This window comes from Rhinopithecus bieti, unplaced genomic scaffold, assembly GCF_001698545.2.
Source record: "Rhinopithecus bieti isolate Rb0 unplaced genomic scaffold, ASM169854v2 scaffold_12478, whole genome shotgun sequence".
Taxonomy (NCBI): domain Eukaryota; kingdom Metazoa; phylum Chordata; class Mammalia; order Primates; family Cercopithecidae; genus Rhinopithecus; species Rhinopithecus bieti.
Window position 1 is genome coordinate 108,333 of NW_016807367.1, and position 18,245 is coordinate 126,577.

Sequence of the window (18,245 nt, forward strand, 5' to 3'; positions counted from 1 at the left end):
CTCACGCTACCTGACTTCAAACTATACTACAAGGCTACAGTAACCAAAACAGCATGGTACTGGTACCAAAACAGAGCTATAGACCAATGGAACAGAACAGAGTCCTCAGAAATAATACCACACATCTACAGCCATCTGATCTTTGACAAACCTGAGAGAAACAAGAAATGGGGAAAGGATTCCCTATTTAATAAATGGTGCTGGGAAAATTGGCTAGCCATAAGTAGAAAGCTGAAACTGGATCCTTTCCTTACCCCTTATACGAAGATTAATTCAAGATGGATTAGAGACTTAAATGTTAGACCTAATACCATTTCTGCGTTTCTAACAAGCTTCAGGTAATGTTAATGCTGCTGGTTTGGAGACCACACTTTGAGTAGCAGACATATATATAGATCACCTGGAAGCTGGTAACTTATTTCAAAATGTATTTCTCATTGTCATTGTTTTAAACAGACCAGTTCATTCTTACGAAAATTTAAGAGGAAGAGTATCTTACTTGGGATGTGCAAGGTTTTGATTTTTAATTTTGGTGAGGGAATTGTTTGGGTTTTTCGGAGATGTTATTTCTAGGAACTACTTTGCTGCTGACCAGATATATATTTACTCATAATACTATATTTGGACTGGATATTGTATATCTACAGAATCTCTTCTTTGGAAATCTCAACATACATTAGAAAACTCAATTTTTACAAAAACATTCATTTTCACATCTCTGGATTATTCATTAAAAATATCATCCCCTGGATGATGGATGTGTTTACAGCATAGATTTTGAATGGTTTCACAGACATATACTTACCTGCAAACCCATCAAGTTTTATAAATTAAATATGTACAGCTTTTATTATGTCAATCATACTTCAATAAAGTGTTACAAAAATTATCTCACATAATTCTCTGTTCTAAAGTACAGACAACGTGAAAAGAACATGAATACAGAGCTTGTGTATTTTCCAAACGGTTACTCTGAAGTAACCAGAAAAAAAAAAACTGAAATCTATCTATCTATCAACATTTAGTTTCATATTATATATATTACACTGCACATAATTTGGTCAAGAAAATTAAACTTTTGGAATGATCATGAAATGGTTATTTCTTTGAATTCATTAGCTGATCTTCAAGCCTCAGATCAGGGAAATACATGAGAAGGATAAGTTTTCAAATTAATGTTTAAATTAGAGACAGGCTTTCTTATTTTCAGATTCGAAGGATGTTGATTTTTCAAATCTTTTTTTTTTCAGAATATTTAAATGAAAAGTGTAAACTAAAATGTAAAAGCTAAAATAATGATCAGTGTATATCTTTAACTTTTCACAACCAACCTTCAAGTGACATTAGATGTTTAACACATAGTGTAAGAATTTTTTCCCTTTTGTTTTTAGTTGACACATTATAATTGTAGATATTTATGGAATACAGGGTGATATTTTGATACGTGTTTACAACGTGTAATGATCAAATCAGGGTAATTAGCATAGCCATCACCTCAAACATTTATCATTTCTTTGTGTTGTGAACATTCAAAATTCTGTCTTCTAGCTTTTGGAAAATAGTCAACAAATTATAGTTAACTATATTCACCCTGCAATGCTTCTGAACACCAGACTTCCTTCCTCCTATCTAGCTGTAATTTTGTATCTATTAACCAACATCTCCCACCTTCTCCCATCCCCCAACCCTTCCCAGCCTCTAATACCCACTATTCTGTTCTCCACTTCCATGAGCTGGAATTATTTTAGCTTCCACATGTGAGTGAGAATATGCAGTATTTATCTTTCTGTGCCTGCCCCATTTCACTGAACATAATGTTCTCCAGGCTTATTCCTGTGGCAGCAAACGACAGGATTGCATTCTGTTTTGTAGCTTAATAGTACTCTATTGTGTATATACACCACATTTCCTTTGTCCTTTTGTCTGTTAATGGACACTTAGGTTGATTCCATGTCTCAGCTACCGTAGATAGTGCTGCAATACACATGGAGGTGCAGGTATCCCTTGAATGTATTTATTTTATTTCCTTTGTATAAATACTCAGCAGTGGGATTACTGGATTGCATGACAGTTCTATTTTTATAGTTTTTTGAGAAATCTCCATAATGGCTGTACTAATTTACATTCCCACCAACGGTAACACATAGTATGAGAATCTTATAGGCCAGGCATGGTAGCTCATGCTTGTCATCCCAATACTTTGGTACACCAAGACAGAAGGATTACTTGAGGCCAGGAGTTCAAGAGCAGAGTAGGCAAAGAAACGAGATCCCATCTCTACAAGAATTTTTTTTTTTTTTTTTTTTTTAATTAGCCAGACATGGTGGCATACGCCTGTAGTCCCAGCTACTTGGGAGGCTGAGGAGGCAGGAGGATTGCTTGAGCCTGTAAGGTCAAGGCTACAGTAAGCGAGACCCTGTGTCAAAAAAAGAAGTTTACAATTACATCCTTCCATTTCTCCCCTTCTTACCTTTGTACAACGTTGTCATGTGTTGTACTTACCACCTCCGATGCTCTTCATTTCTTTACATAGATCCAGATTGTCATGTGGTATCATTTTTCTTCTGCCTTGAGGACTTGTAGTGCAAATATGCTGCTAATGAATTGCTTCAGCTTTTGTCTGTCTGAAAAGTATTTTTGCCTTCATTTTATAAAGATATTTTCCGTGGGTATGGCATTGTATGTTTCATAGGGTTTTTTTTTTTTTTTTTTTTTTTAATTTTGTACTTTAAGTTTCTTAAGCTGGAGGTCTATTGAGCTTCTTGGATATGTGGGCTTATAGTCTTCATCAATTTTAGAAAATTTTCAGCCGTAATTTCTTAAACTATTTTTCAATTCTTTCTCCATATCCTTTTTAGAATGCCAATACATGTCTATTAGGCTGCTTGAAGCTGTTCTATAGTTTATTGATAATATGTTCATCTTTTTTACTCTCTTTCTTCATTTTGTGGCTTCTACTACTCTGTCTTCAAGTTTATTAATGTTTTATTTTATTTTCCTTGTCTCTACTTAACATTTTAAATGTCTAAAATACAGTTAGAGTAACTTTGTTTTTGTTCCTAATTCTAATAATTATGTCAGTTATGGGTCAGTTTTGATTGATTTTTCTCCTCATTGTGCCTTTTTGCATGTTTTGTATTCAAAACATATTTCTTGTGTTTCAGAAATCACTGGCTTTTGTAGTCTGATGTCCAGTGTCTTCAAAATCATTGTTTCATATATTTTGTTCAGGTTTTTTAGGGTAGGGCGGAGTGTTTTAGGAAAGAAGTTAATCTGATTTCTGTTACTCTGTCTTGAATAGAAAAAAAATGCAGGATTTATAATGTAGCAAAAAATCAAAGAAATAAAAAAAAACTGTATGAAGACATTAACACACTATTTATCTTAAGAAAATATTTAGTGTCTGGACAGATTAATAGACCTGAATCAGATATTCTCATTAAAAGTTTAAATGCCCAGAAAAAGAAATTCAGTTATCATTCTATGTCAATATGGTATCTTCAGTGCTTCGTTCAAGCCTAGTTGCATTCCATTTATTCAAAGTAATGGTGTGTAAGGTTAAAAAAAAGAATATATAATTTTGAATTGGAATATACTTCTGATTTTGCATAAATTTTAATTGCTTGAATATTAATAAAAACTCTTGGCAAGGGAATTGTTATATACCAGATCCTGTGATATGAAAGAACACATGTCAGTTTTTGACACTTTCAAGAGAGTCTATCCAAACTTGAAAGATGCCTCCTGCCTTAAAAGTTTCCATCTTGATTATTATGCTCATCAGATATAGAATTACCACATCATGATTTCTACTTCAAAACACAGATAGGACAGATTCACTTTTTGTTTTGTTAAGAACAAAATGTAGAAAATATTACCCCAAAATCACATATTTTGATAGAGTGAGATTAACTCTATAATCTTAGGCTTTGATTCATAAATTTTTACAAAACTGTAAGATGAGAAAGCCATGAATGACAAACCAATATTATACAATGAGGAGGAGGAGGAGGAGGAGGAGGAGGAAAAGGAATAAAGAAATATCCAATTGTATGCCAACATTAAATATATTGATGCCCAAACCATAGTTCACATGACTAAATTTTTGCTAAAGGAAAACATTTGCATTGTATGGTTATTATATGCTGCTCGTTTCCCCTCCCCCACCCCTTACACACATACACACACACACACACACACACATGATCAATTCTCCCACCTTCTCTGCTCTGTGTCCCAGGAGACTGACTTCAGACTGCATCACACAGGCTGACTTGCCTTCTGGCTTCATCTTATGGATTTAGCCAAAGGGAGTCACCAGCAGATGAGAGGTTAGGAAGGTGGAGAGTGAGAATACTATTCCTCTGCCCCTCACTTCAGCTCCTTTCTGACAACTGTGACATTCTGCAACTGCTACTTCTAGATTTAGAAAAAGCAGTCCCTTTTCTAAATCTCTGCCCTCACCCAACATCCAGTGGCACCATCCTCTCTCCTTACCCTGAATTTAGACCCAGAGATGATAATGGCATGGCACCCTCTTTTGCAAGTCCCTAGATGCCTCAATATCCCTTATTAGCTCCTTAGCCCTGCCCTCATCTCTTAATAGTCCCTTCATTAAAGTCTCTTCAAAATCCCAGTTGTATGTGCCATCTGTTTCCTCCTGACTGATACCCACTCATCTATTGTGAGTTTCAAGTGAGTAGCTAAAGACAAGCTAGTACAAGAAATATTAGGAAACCTCCACCTGCTGAAAAGTTCAATTGATTAAGAGAACAGTGCTAATGAGGCCAAAATTAGTATCTGGCTGTGTTCCAGGATCACAGCCTGCATCCCTGACCAGCCATTTTACAAACTATCAGTTACAAGGAAGACCATGCCAAAGAGCAAACATGAGTCTATGCCAATCCATCATCACTCCTGGGAACACAGCTCAAGTACTGAGCTGTTCAACTGAGATAGTGTCAAAATCATCTTTGTTCCCAAAGGACAGCTTTTGTAATGTGATTCTAATGAAAAAATTTATATGTTATTTTAAATAATAAAGTCTTAACTGTCGATACCTTTTTCAAAGATGAGCTCTCATCTCATTACTTATTTGTGGCTAATTCATAATAAAATAATTCAAAAGTCAAGCTTATCTAAGTATGCTTTTTATTGGTAATGGAATTCTGGGTTTATAAAAACCAGATTTATAGCCCTGAACCAGATATTCTCATTGTAATTAAACGAGTGAACCTATACAACCATCATATGAAGAATAAACAGTTAAATATTTCATTTATTTATTTATTGGAAGGGATTTTCTGATTATCAAGTGTGATTGACAAGTTTTCAGTTCATATACACATTTCCCCAAAACAGAACTTTGTTCTCTTCAGTACAGTGGCCTTGTAAAATTATATTGTAAGTAGGCCATTGTAGATGTGCCATTATATTAACATTGATATACTGGCTTACTTCCAGGGTAATTTTATATGATTTACATGGTGGGGAAGGGAGATTTCTGTTCCTTTTTCAGAAATCAGTTTCTGAGACTCTTTACTATCAATGAGAGAGAAGTACTGTTTCTACTAAAATTGAATCTATGACTATCATAAAATCTACTGAAATACAAAAACAAAATATCTCATTGTTAATAATAGCATAATTTTAAGATCACCCATAAGATAGGAGTATAGTTTATATGCAGTATTTATTCTTAATCAGTTTCATAAAACATAATCTGAGTTTTATTTTTCAAACAAAAGCTTTTGAGTCATTTGGACAAGGTCAACAGAAAGCACAGTCTTTTAACATTAGGTGATCAACTTTTTGACAATGGCAGGACCAGCATAGCTAATGGAATAATAGCCTGCAGGGTCCAGCTAAATATGATATACGAATGTAATCAACCTCTGTGATGACTATTCAAAAGTAATCCCTTTAGCTTTGAACTGCAACATATATTTCAACAAGGCAAAAACCATATGAAGAAATTCTCTGCAGACCACACTGATACCATACAGCCTTCATATCGTGCTCTCTGTATTTGCTGCTTATAGTGAGTTTTAAATTTAAGGTAATGACTACTGTATATTCATGTGAGCATACAACAATACTTTTGATTTGTTGTAGAAAGGTTGAATCCATTACCGGGGGTCTAGTCTATAAACTCTGATACAACCTTTATGAATGAGTTATTTACCCTTTTTGAGAGTAAGGCCACTACAAATGTTTAGCATGCCAAAATTATAAAAATTCATTTACCTTTCTAGTCACCAAACTACCAGGTAATGTCTCCTCTGTTTCAACTCATACTTCTCTATAGATAACATTTTAAAAATCTTGTTTACATATAATACTGTATAATATAAATATTATATTCCATTGTTTTCAAAAAAAGGGATGCAATGGTGGATTTATAGCAGTTTGACATTTACTGGCTTATTCTATTGCTTTTGTAACATATAGGCTAAGTGGTGGTATAAATGAGATCTTTTTGTTGCCCACTTCAATCTACCATTTCAGAGTCTTTACTATTAGCAAAAAGGAAGTGCCAATTTCTACTGAAATGTAGATCGTATAAGCAAATATCACACTTCAACGTGTTGTTGCTCCTGGTCTCCCTTACTAGAGTGGTACTGGTCTCAGTCTTCCAGCTCCCTTGAAGTCCTACAGATCAAACATCTCAAATCACACCTTAAGTCAGACCCACAGTGCAAAACCTAGGTTATAATCCAAATGAGTGTTTTTGCAGTGATGGAACCAAGAGTCAACTGGCCTGTGGTGAGTGAGTACCCAATGTCTAACACTCAGACTCAGAAGAAGTATCCAGTCATGCATTGCATAAGGACATTTCTGTCAACAATATATGCCATACACAATGGTGGTCCTAAGAGATAATGGAGCTGGAAGATTCCTATGCACTAGTGACATTTTAGCCATCATAACACTGTGGTGCAATGCATTACCTTTACTATGTTTAGCTATACAAATACTCATTATAGTGTTACAGATGCCTATAATATTCACTATAGTAATGTGCCAAACAGGTTCATAGCCCAGAAGCAATATGCTATACCATATAATAGCCTACTATGTAGTAGACTATGCCATCTAGATTTGTGTAAGTACACTCTATGATGTTGGTACAACAACATCACCTAATGACTCATTTCTTTGAAGATATCCCTGTCATTAAGTGACACATGACTATATATTTCTTTGCTCATTTCATTGGTGAGAACTTAAGTCACATGGCTTTAACTAAATAGTTCTCTACTGATAGGAAAGACCTAACAGAGAGGAAGAGCACAGATGAGTGGGAGGCAGAAGGAAGGACTGCAACTATGTCTTGTCTAGACAAGAGGGTCTGAAATCTAGTGAAGAAGTAGAGGGATAACAGTTCATTGATACTAACAGAAGGGAAGACAGAGTATACAGAATAGAAGCAGTAGGTGAGTAACTCTCCCCACAGGACTTGTGGAAGATTTTTCCTACTGTTATTTATTTCCTCAATGAAACCAGAAAATAAATCATCAGCTGAGAAAAGTGCAGGGTGGGAGGTTTGAGAAAAGTAGAAGATTTAGTCATCTAGGGTAATGGAAGAATGAGTGGACCAGGAATGTTTCATAGAAAGGCCTGGAAGCGCAAGGGTCTACTTAATGTTTGTGACCATGAATTTAAGATGAGGCATCTCAGGCCAGTTGTGTATTTTCTCCAGCCATGTTGAACTATACAGTGCAGGAGGGGAATCGGCAGATAACTGGATTTAACTAGGGCTATACTTTTGCCAAGTAAGTAAACAAAGTGAAAAGAAGAGAAATTTAGACTTTATGCAAGGAAGTACATAACCATGGAATTTAAATTATATGAGGAAGGAAGAAGAGACAGAAAAATTAGGAGAAACAGTGAAAATGTGGTAGGAATGAAGTAGAAGAATTGCTGGGGTCAGGATACCAGAAGGAGTGATCTGGAAATACAAAAGGAGGCAGCCAAGCAGTTAAATACAGGAAAATGAGCTAGAGGGGGCTCATAGTTACTGATAATGACAAGGTCTAAGTATGACCAGGGGAATTAATGGCTGTGGTAATGTAAAGGACAAGATGTAAAAGAACAGGAGGTCAAGGAATTGAGACTTAGGGTGGAATAATCTTCTACCTCTACAATGAAATTACTAAGTTAAGAAAGTAGTAGTACGGTGACAATGAGGCAATGATAACATCAACTGAGAATGATTCCACTTGTAGGTAGATCACAATAGTGACAAATGGTTGACTGTATAATCTAATGACATGAGTGTTAGAGAGGGAAAGAGGAAGGGCAAATGTCCTGAAAGAACAAGGAGGAAAGAGGACTCCAACCCATCTTCAGGTCCAGCAGTGAGAAGACCAAGAAAAATACAATAAAAATGAGTTTCTGGGCTGATAGTATCTTGAGAGAAGAGACAAATTTCTGTTAGAGCAAGAAAGTAAAAGGAATTTCAGAAAATAGGGTAAGGATATAGGACATTTTGCTGAAATAATGAATCAAATATTCCAAAAGGCAAAGTAGAACTCTTTTAGGAATTGCAGTGGGTAGGAGATGGGGACAGAACAGGAAAGGTAATAAAAAATAGAATGAAGGGCCTGAAAACTGGGGCCTGTCATAAACAGGAATAAACAGCATCTTATTAGATTAATCCCAGTGAATTCAAATCAAAAGTAAAGGAGCAGATATGAAAGTTAAAGTTAAGTAACAAATTAACATGGCGCTCTCTCTCTATATATATACATATAGTATATGATAAATGAAGTCATTTATACATGTATATCTACATAAACAAACTTCCCATATTTGACTTCATTATCATAATATCATAATAGTGAAGCCAAATATGGGAAGTTTTTATATATGTATGTTTATATATGTAGTTATATGTATACATACACACACATACATGTAGATAGATAGATAGATAGATAGATAGATAGATAGATAGATAGATAGATAAATAGATAAACTTTCCATATTTGACTTGATTATTTGGGTACTTTATATTGCTCCTTAAATTAATTTTCCTTTTGAGTATTATTTTTAAAAGTCATCTTCCCCAAAACAAGGTGGCCTTTTCAGTAGCCATTTTATTATATCACAAGAATTCTGTGGATTAGGAATTCAAGCAGGGCTCGGCTGGACATTAATTGAAGTCACTAAGTGGTATTCAGCTGACAGATGGGCTGGTTTGAAGGGTCAAAGACAGCTTCACTGGCAGGCTGGAGATTTGGCCAAGATGGCTGGAAGGCTGGACTCAGCTGGGACTGTCTGCTAGAACATCTATACATGGCCGTTCCAGCATGGCAGTTCCAGGGTATGAGGACTTATGTGGTGATTCGCTTCCTCCAAAAACAGTATCCTAAGATAACCAGGTAGAGGCTGCATAGCCTTTATGGACCTAGCCCCAGAGCTCATTTTTGACACTTCCTCCACATTCAGCTGATCACAAAAGAGTCTTATAACCAGGTAGAGGCTGCATAGCCTTTATGGACCTAGCCCCAGAGCTCATTTTTGACACTTCCTCCACATTCAGCTGATCACAAAAGAGTCTTAAGGGTAGCTCAATTTCAAGAAGAAAACAAGATTCTGCTCCTTCATGGGGGATTGACAAGATCATACCGTACAGGAACATGTGGAGTGGGAGAGATTGCTGTGACCATCTTTGTACGATACAATCTGCCCTGGTGATACATACACCTTTATAGGTGAAGGACAGATATCCCTGAAAAGGGATTCCCAGGTTCAAGATCAAAATAACTATAAACCGTGTTCATGATAAACTATTTACTTTGTATATATTTTTTTTAGAAGAGTTTCGAGGATCCACGGTGGAAACTGTATCTCAAAAATCAGAACATTTGGAAGAACTCAGTAGGTATGATAAATCAAGTAAAAAGTTCCTATTAAGTACCCACTTTGTGCAATATACTAAGTATAATCTCATTCTCCAAACACAAAAAGAGAAGTTTCATCCAGCACTTGATAACCTTAATACTGAAACACTGCTTTAAAAAAAATCACAGGCCGGGCACGGTGGCTCAAGCCAGTAATCCCAGCACTTTGGGAGGCCGAGACGGGCGGATCACGAGGTCAGGAGATCGAGACCATCCTGGCTAATACGGTGAAACCCCGTCTCTACTAAAAAATACAAAAAACTAGCCGGGCGAGGTGGCGGGCGCCTGTAGTCCCAGCTACTCGGGAGGCTGAGGCAGGAAAATGGCGTAAACCCGGGGGACGGAGCTTGCAGTGAGCTGAGATCTGGCCACTGCATTCCAGCCTGGGTGACAGAGCGAGACTCCATCTCATAAAAAAAAAAAAAAAAAAAAAATCACAGATTTATTGTCAAATATCACATAAGGTTAAGTATTGTTAATTTTGAAGCCACATATGAAAATTACAGAAAACAAATTATTTTTCAAAACAAATGTTCTTTGCTTTCTAGCCCAATATAAAAGTTAAATCTATAATTTATTTTATTTCAGATTTCCAGGTGATCAAAAAAATGAAACTTAAAGCAGCTTTTCACTTAACATCAAAGCGAGAAGAAATCCATCATGTCACCTTAGACTTCAATACTTGTAATAGGAACATGTTACAGACAAGATAGAGTTATAATAAAACTGACTATGACTCTTTCATTGCATTTTGTATTGCAGTATATTACTATAAATTTAGTCCAAAACATCTAAATCCATGAAAATAAAATATATTCCAATTCTTAGAAGTATCAGCAATCATCCAGGAAATAAACAATTTCCTCTTCTCCACTATTCCACAAGAAATAATGATACCATGAAACCAAAATAAGAAAATATTTTCTAATGAGAAAATAATTACAAGCTTAAGAAAAGCTTGTAATTTCTTAAGCAAGAAATTTCTTTCTTGCTGAATTCATGTAGGATAGTATTTACTAAAATTCTAGGGAAAATTTTCAACATAGATAAAAAGAATATAAGCAATTAAGACTACCATATTGACAAGTACTGTTTGAAACAGTTTGCTTTACCTGTGTAAAAGTATATTTTATGATACTTTTAACTGATAGCACATAATCAAATTTATCCATGTCAACTTAAAAAGTTTAAGTCCTTCAGTCTTACAAGCCTTACCTAATGTGTCTTGCAAATGAAATAACACAGCTGAGATCATTACATGTATAATTTCGGGAGATCTGAAGATCTCCTGAAGATTACAGCTGTGAGCCACCACGCCAGGCTTTTACTTTGTTATATAACGTTTCTTTAACCATAACCATTTACATTACAAATACCCCATCTCATCTTACTCTATCTAAAAAGTAGATTAACCAGGAGAAAACTGTATTTCCTTTTATAAGAACAATTGTAACTTTGAAGTTCAAATTGAAGTTCAAATTCAAATAAATACTTTTTTCCTCTGTAATAACTGCTTTTTCCTATAGTGTCTTCTTAGTTTTAAGGTTCCTTGAAAAGATGTCTGGAAAGTTTTGTAAGAATATTTGTAATCAAAACGCCCACGTCTTTGAAAACACTTCAGGAAATGAGATATATCAAACATAAACCTATCATCGGCAAGGTCAACAGAAACTGGAATTTACAATCAAATGCTGAATGGCCACAGTGCTATCCCTTCTGATAGATTTAATCAAAAAGGTTTCTTTGGAGCTTTCTCCTTAAATTTCAATTTGATTCATTTTTATTTGTGAAACTGAAAACAAATCTGAAAACAAAATCAAGGTTTTATGGATGATAGATGCAAATCACAATTGCATCAAATGCTACTTCTTATCTGTAATACATCCTCCCATAAATAATGCAGCCAGGACCACTCACTGAGAACATGGAAGCATTTACAATGGTCCCTAATTCCATTTTTTATCAAAATGACAGTGACTAAAATACAGCATTTTATCATATACTATAATTACTTTAGCTTTTAGCTTCTCCTTTAAAAAATTGCTAAGACATCATTCCTTTTCTTGTTTTCATACTATATCTAATAAGATTCCTGAAGGTAGTAGCAGGGGTGGGGCGGGGTACATCTCAGGTTATAGGCAACAAACATGGGCCGGATGCAGTGACTCACACCTGTAATCCCAACACTTTGGGAGACCAAGGAGGGAGGATAGCTTGAGCCCAGGAATTCAAGGCTAGCCTGGGCAACATAAGGAGACCTCACCTCTACTAAAAATAAAAATAAAAATTAGCTACACTAGCTGTGCATGCCTGTAGTTTTAGCTACTCAGGAGGTTGAAACAGAAGGATCGCTTGAGCCCAGGAGCTTGAGGCTGCAGTGAGCTGTGATCACACCACTATACTCCAACCTGGGTGACAGAGTGATACCCCCCCTCTTAAAAAAAAGTATGCTTGTGCTCCCACACTTTATATAATACTAAAAAAATCCTGGACAATATATTTTTATATAATTGTTAAGGCCCTTGTATTTTTCTTCTGTCCCCTAGTTCTTCCCTTCTAGGGGGCCTTCCTTTCCTCTCCTAGGATAGTGATATGTATTTCTACATAGGATTGATGGTGTATGTCAAAATATAGAATACATATTTGGTTAACTTTCAAGATCCATATTTACAGGTGAAATGTAGGAAGTCTTTAGAAAAAGTAATGAACATAGCTTCTATTAAAGCAAAAAGCTTTAATGTCTTCTTTCCAATGTTACTTTACCCAGATATTTTAAAGAACTGTATTATATTACCGTTATTACTATTGATATTTATCTTTTCTCTGCCTCCCATACACACACCCTATATAGTGTCTTCTTAAATTAGTTTTAAGTTTCCTTAAAAAGATGTCTGGAAAGTTTTGTGAGAATATTTGTAATCAAAACGCCCGCATCTTTGAAAACACTTCAGAAAATTAGATATATCAAGCATAAACCTGTTGGCAAGGTCAACAGAAACTGAAATTTACCATCAAATGCTAAATGGCCACAGTGCTATCCCTTCTGATAAATTTAATCAAAAGGTTTCTTTGGAGCTTTCTCCTTAAATTTCAATTTGATTCATTTTTATTTGTGAAACTGAAAACAAATCTGAAAACAAAATCAAGGTTTTATGGATGATAGATGCAAATCACAATTGCATCAAATGCTACTTCTTATCTGTAATAATATATATACTTATAGATAAGTATACCCTAGACAGTAATGTGACCATGTAATGATTATGGGATTTTTTAAAATTATCTGAATTGACTTAACATTAAAGAAAAAAAAGACACAAATAATGTAGATTTAATTAGTACTTCACTAAAAGTTGCTTTGAACTTCCAAATGTCTTGCTTTGGTATACAACTTCTCAAGTCCTAGATCAAATAACACTTCTTTGTAGAATTATAGCTATACATTTTACGATATTGCAATTGATTTAAGAAATTCTCCCCAAAATTTTGAGTATATACAAATTATCTCATTTTCTTTTTGAGACAGAATCTTGCTCTGTCTTCCAGGCTGAGTGCAGTGGCATGATCATAGCTCACTGCAGCCTTGAACTCCTGCCCTCAAGGGATCCTCCTGCATCAGCCTCCTCCTGAGTAACTGGGACTACCAGCACCCTGCTCAACTAATTCTTTTTTTTTTTTTTTTTTTGGTAGTGATGGGGTTTTGCTATGTTGCCTAGGCTGGTCTTGAACTCCCAGCCTCAAGCGATCCTCCTGCCTCAGCCTCCCAAAGTACTGGGATTACATACATAAGCCACTGTGCCTGGCTCAATACTTTAAAAAAAGAAAACAAAAACAAAAAAACTTTCACTAGTTATTTGCTTCAACAACCTAGAATTCACCAGCCTGAGTAAATGTGGCCTTACAGAACAAAAAATTTATCATTGCCTACAATCCTGAAACGTTTAAACAGGTTGTACAGCCCCAGTCTTCAACGAAATGCACATTAAAACAGCATTGTAATACTAATCTTTTACCTATCGTTTTATCAAAAGTTACAAAGAATAACTGGTGTCAAAATGGTGGGTTTAGCTGGGCACGGTAGCTCACCCCTGTAATCCCAGCACTTTGGGAGGCCAAGGCGGGTGGATCACAAAGTCAAGAGATCGAGACCATCCTGGCCAACACGGTGAAACCCCATCTCTACTAAAAATACAAAAATTAGCTGGGCATGGTGGTGGACGCCTGTAATCTCAGCTACTAGGGAGGCTGAGGCAGGAGAATCACTTGAACCCAGGAGGCGGAGCTTGCAGAGAGCTGAGATTGAGCCGCTGCAGTCCAGCAGTCCAGCCTGGTGACAGAGCGAGACTTTGTCTCAAAAAAAAAAAAAAAAAAAAAAAAAAAAAGGGGTTTAAAAAAAGAGGCAAGCCATGTAAATTGAAAAAAAAAAAAAATCAGAGAACAATTTGGCAATATGCACCAAAAGCCTTTAAAAACACTTTAACTCTGCTATTTCATTTCTAAGAATTTATCTTAGAAAATGAGACAAATGAGAAATGCTGAAGGTAAAAAGCTGTTCATTGAAGTTTCTTTCTTGTGCTAGCATAAGAACAAATAAAGCAAACAGATAAAACTTAGATTCCACCTAAATATCCAATATTAAATAACTGGTCAAATCAGCTATAGTACCTTCCTAGCAAGTGCATTTGTTTTCTGTTGTTGCTGTAACAAATTACTACAAACTTAGTGGCTTAATGCAGTACCCATTTATTATCTCACAGTTCTGTAGGTCAAAAGACCAAGGAGGCTTAACTAGGTTTTCTGCTTAGGTCTCCCAGGGCGAAAGTGAAGGTGTCTGCCAAGCTGAGTTTTTATTTGATGAGTGTGGGGAAGAATCTACTTCCAAGTTCTTTTAGGTTCTTGGAAGAATTCAGTTCCTCGCAGTTACTGAGGTCCCTGTTTCACTGCTGCCTGTCAGCCAGGGTCCACCCTCACCATCACATTCCTTCACATAGCCCCTTCTATCTTAGAAGCAACAGTGCTACATAATAGAGTCTTGCTCAGGTTTAAAAGCTCTCTGACTTCCTCTTCTGCCACCAGCCATAAAAAGTTCTCTACTTTTCCAGACCCATGTGATTAGATTTGGCCCACACAATATCCTCTCTGTCTTAGAGCCAACTGTGCCATCTATCAGAATACAATCACAGGATTGATATCTCCTCATATTCACAAGTTCCAGGGATTTGGGTGGGACAATTTGGGTGCTAAAAGTCTCTACTGCACCATGGAATAAAATACAATAACTACAAATGATGATAGTAGAGTTGATATTTGAGTTGCCTTTCAAAAAATTATAAATTCGTTATTACATATGGAAATATTTCTGTAGCATTTGTCAACGAGCTATTGCCTTGGTTTCCACCTTCTACCCAGTACCTGGATATTCTCCCAGCTCCTCCCCTAGGAAGACCACGGGTCCCACCTGTTGATCTAGCAATTAAAGGACTGATGCCTCCCACAGCAGTAAACCCCCAGGCCACAGTCTGTTCTTTCTGATTGTTTGGTGGCTTTGAAGTAGTAATCATTAAATATTTGTAATATCATCCTTGGATTTGGCGCTATACTTAATGGCAGAAAAAAGAATATTATAATACTATTAAATGAAGAAAAAAGACATGTTTATTTAAAGTGACAAGAGAGAGACAAATAAACATGTAGGTTTGAATTGGTTTCTTTATATTAGTGAATATATCTAGGAGCAATTCCTGGAATTCCTACTGGCTTATTTATATTACTGAATATGCAGAGAATCAATTCCTTAAAAATATATCACAAAACATTGATTGATTATTTCTAAAACGTAGAATTTTAAGTAATAGTAATTTAATTTTAAAATTTTCTGTGTTTTAATGAACAAGTATTATTGGCAAAATAAAATAATATGTAATAGAGACAAAATAATTCCTGGACTTTTCTCTCCATTGACCATCTATGTTTCTCATTTCTGAACCTCTGTTTCTTAACCAGTAAAATAAACTACATCACATTTTACATCCTTTCCAGCTCCAAAAGTTTTTGTTTCTAAATCTGCCACTTAACTATATATACAGGCTCAATCTGGGCTTTTTAAAAAATGAAGGAAGGAAGGAAACCATCAAAGCCACATAAAATTAAATCTTCATTTTGTGCACTTTACACACTGTAGAAAGCTATAATTTCTCTTTAAGGTGACATAATTCATTTAAGATCAAGGTTCCCAATGTAATTATTTATTCACCTTTCCTCATTGTCAAAATGCTATAAGTTTATTCTGGCTTTTAAATTACATCTCCTGAACTATCATTATTCAATGAGACTAATGATAGCACCTAACACCTCAGCACCTAGCACTGAGAATATTGTTAATTATAGTGAAAAAAACCAAAGAGCCCACATCCCTGGAGCCAACATTCAAGATACAAACAATGTCTTAACATAAATAAACAAGACAGATTGTTATAAAAATAAAGAAATAAAGGAGATGTGATAAATAAAAATGGAAAAGGGACAATTTTACATAAGGTCACCAGGGAAGGTCTCTCTGATGAAGTAACTTTAAACTGAGACCTGTAAGATGAGAATAAGATGGCAGTACGAAAAGCCAAAATAAATATTCTAGCAGAGAGAACAGTAATGTGAACGATCTAAGGCAAGAAGGAGTTTCAGTTGTCTGTGGAATATAAGAAGGATAATGTAACTGCAATAAATGAGTGGAAGAGAGTGGCACCAGATGAAATTAAGGAAACAGGGAGGTACCACATTGCTATGGTTTAAATGTGTCCCCCAAAAGTTCATGTGTTGGAAACCTTGCCATTGTAACAATATTAAGAAGTGAAGCCTTTAAGAGGGGTTAATGCTGTTATCATAAGAATGAGCTCTCTTCACTCTCGTGGCCTCTTTTGATGTGCTTACTTGCCCTTCCACATTTCTGCCATGATATGACACAGTACAAAAGTCCTTGCCAGAAGCTGCTGCCATGCCCTTGGACTTTTCAGCCTCCAGAACTGTAAGCCAAATAAACTTCTTGTCTTTATAAATTACCCAGTCTGTGATACTATGTTACAGCAACAGAAATGGACTAAGATACATACCATATAAGTGTCATTAGAACAGAGTAAAGAATTCAGATTTTATCCTAAATACCAATGAGAAGACATTCAAAATTTTGAACCTAGAAAAGATGTGAACTTACTTATTTTTGAAAGTTAACTTTGGCTGTTGTGTAGGGAGGAGATTATAGGACGGCAAAAGTGGAAACTTGAAGACCAGTTAGAAGGCTACGGTGGAAGTCCAAGCAAGTGTAGATGAGTCACTAAGAATGAGAGTATCCGTGAAGATAGACAAAAGCAAATGGTTTAAAAGATATTTTAAGCAACAATCCATAAGTTTGCTGATGGGATCATGGTAAAACAAAAGGGAAGATCAGCAGGATAGATCCTAAAGATTCATCTTGAGCAACTTAGTGATTACTATGATTAGTAGTACTGTTTACTAAGATGAGAAAAACTACAAGAAGATCAAACTTTGCAGATGAAATCAAGAGCTCTATTTTAGACACAAGTTTAAGATGTCTATTAAACTTCCTACAGGAGAGGTTAAAGAGACAATTAGACATAAAAGTTCAGGATTCAGAATAGAGATCAGGCTAGAGATAATAATTTGTAAGTCAACAGAATATGGATAGTAGTTAAAGAATAAGAGCCAAAATAGAAATAGACAATTCAAAATGTAAGTACAGTAAGTTTGAGTATAGGAAAAGGAAATAAATTTTGTTAATTTATGTTAACATAAAGCATAGCAGTACCAAAAGGAAGAAATCATACTTATAGATTCATGATTCATGAAAAAGTACATATTTATAAATGCATATATTTGAAACTAAAATTTAGAACCTGAAATTACTTATTAAGTAATAACAGGGAAAAAGTTCATTCCCAGAGAGAAATATTCATCTTAGATGTCTAATATCCTACCATAAAATCACTTACTCATGACAGAACTAGCAAAATCATGTCAAGTAGAATCTCTATAAACCCAACAACACACAACACTCACTGTAAGCCCAACACTGCACATCCAAATGTTTTGTCATGGGAGATGGTACCCACTACGACTTCAAGTCAAAAATCCTGACGAATTTCTAAGTAGCAGATCATTAAAGTGAATTCATAGTGCCCTTAATTCTTTTATTTATTTATTTTTTAATTATTATTATACTTTAAGTTCTAGGGTACATGTGCATAACGTGCAGGTTTGTTACATATGTATACTTGTGCCATGTTGGTGTGCTGCACCCATCAACTCGTCAGCACCCATCAACTC

General features: G+C 35.5%; 1 protein-coding gene across 1 annotated transcript in view; it reads left to right on the plus strand.

Annotated features, from left to right (window-relative positions):
• Positions 1-10,655, plus strand: part of TTC29 (tetratricopeptide repeat domain 29) — a 115,484-nt gene extending 104,829 nt beyond the window's left edge. Inside the window, exons 3-4 of the mRNA XM_017881486.1 lie at positions 9,823-9,889; positions 10,497-10,655. Coding sequence (XP_017736975.1) covers positions 9,823-9,889; positions 10,497-10,527 — 98 coding nt within the window. The 3' untranslated portion in view covers positions 10,528-10,655. The remainder of the gene's footprint in view (positions 1-9,822; positions 9,890-10,496) is intronic.
• The last annotated feature ends 7,590 nt before the right edge of the window (positions 10,656-18,245 follow it).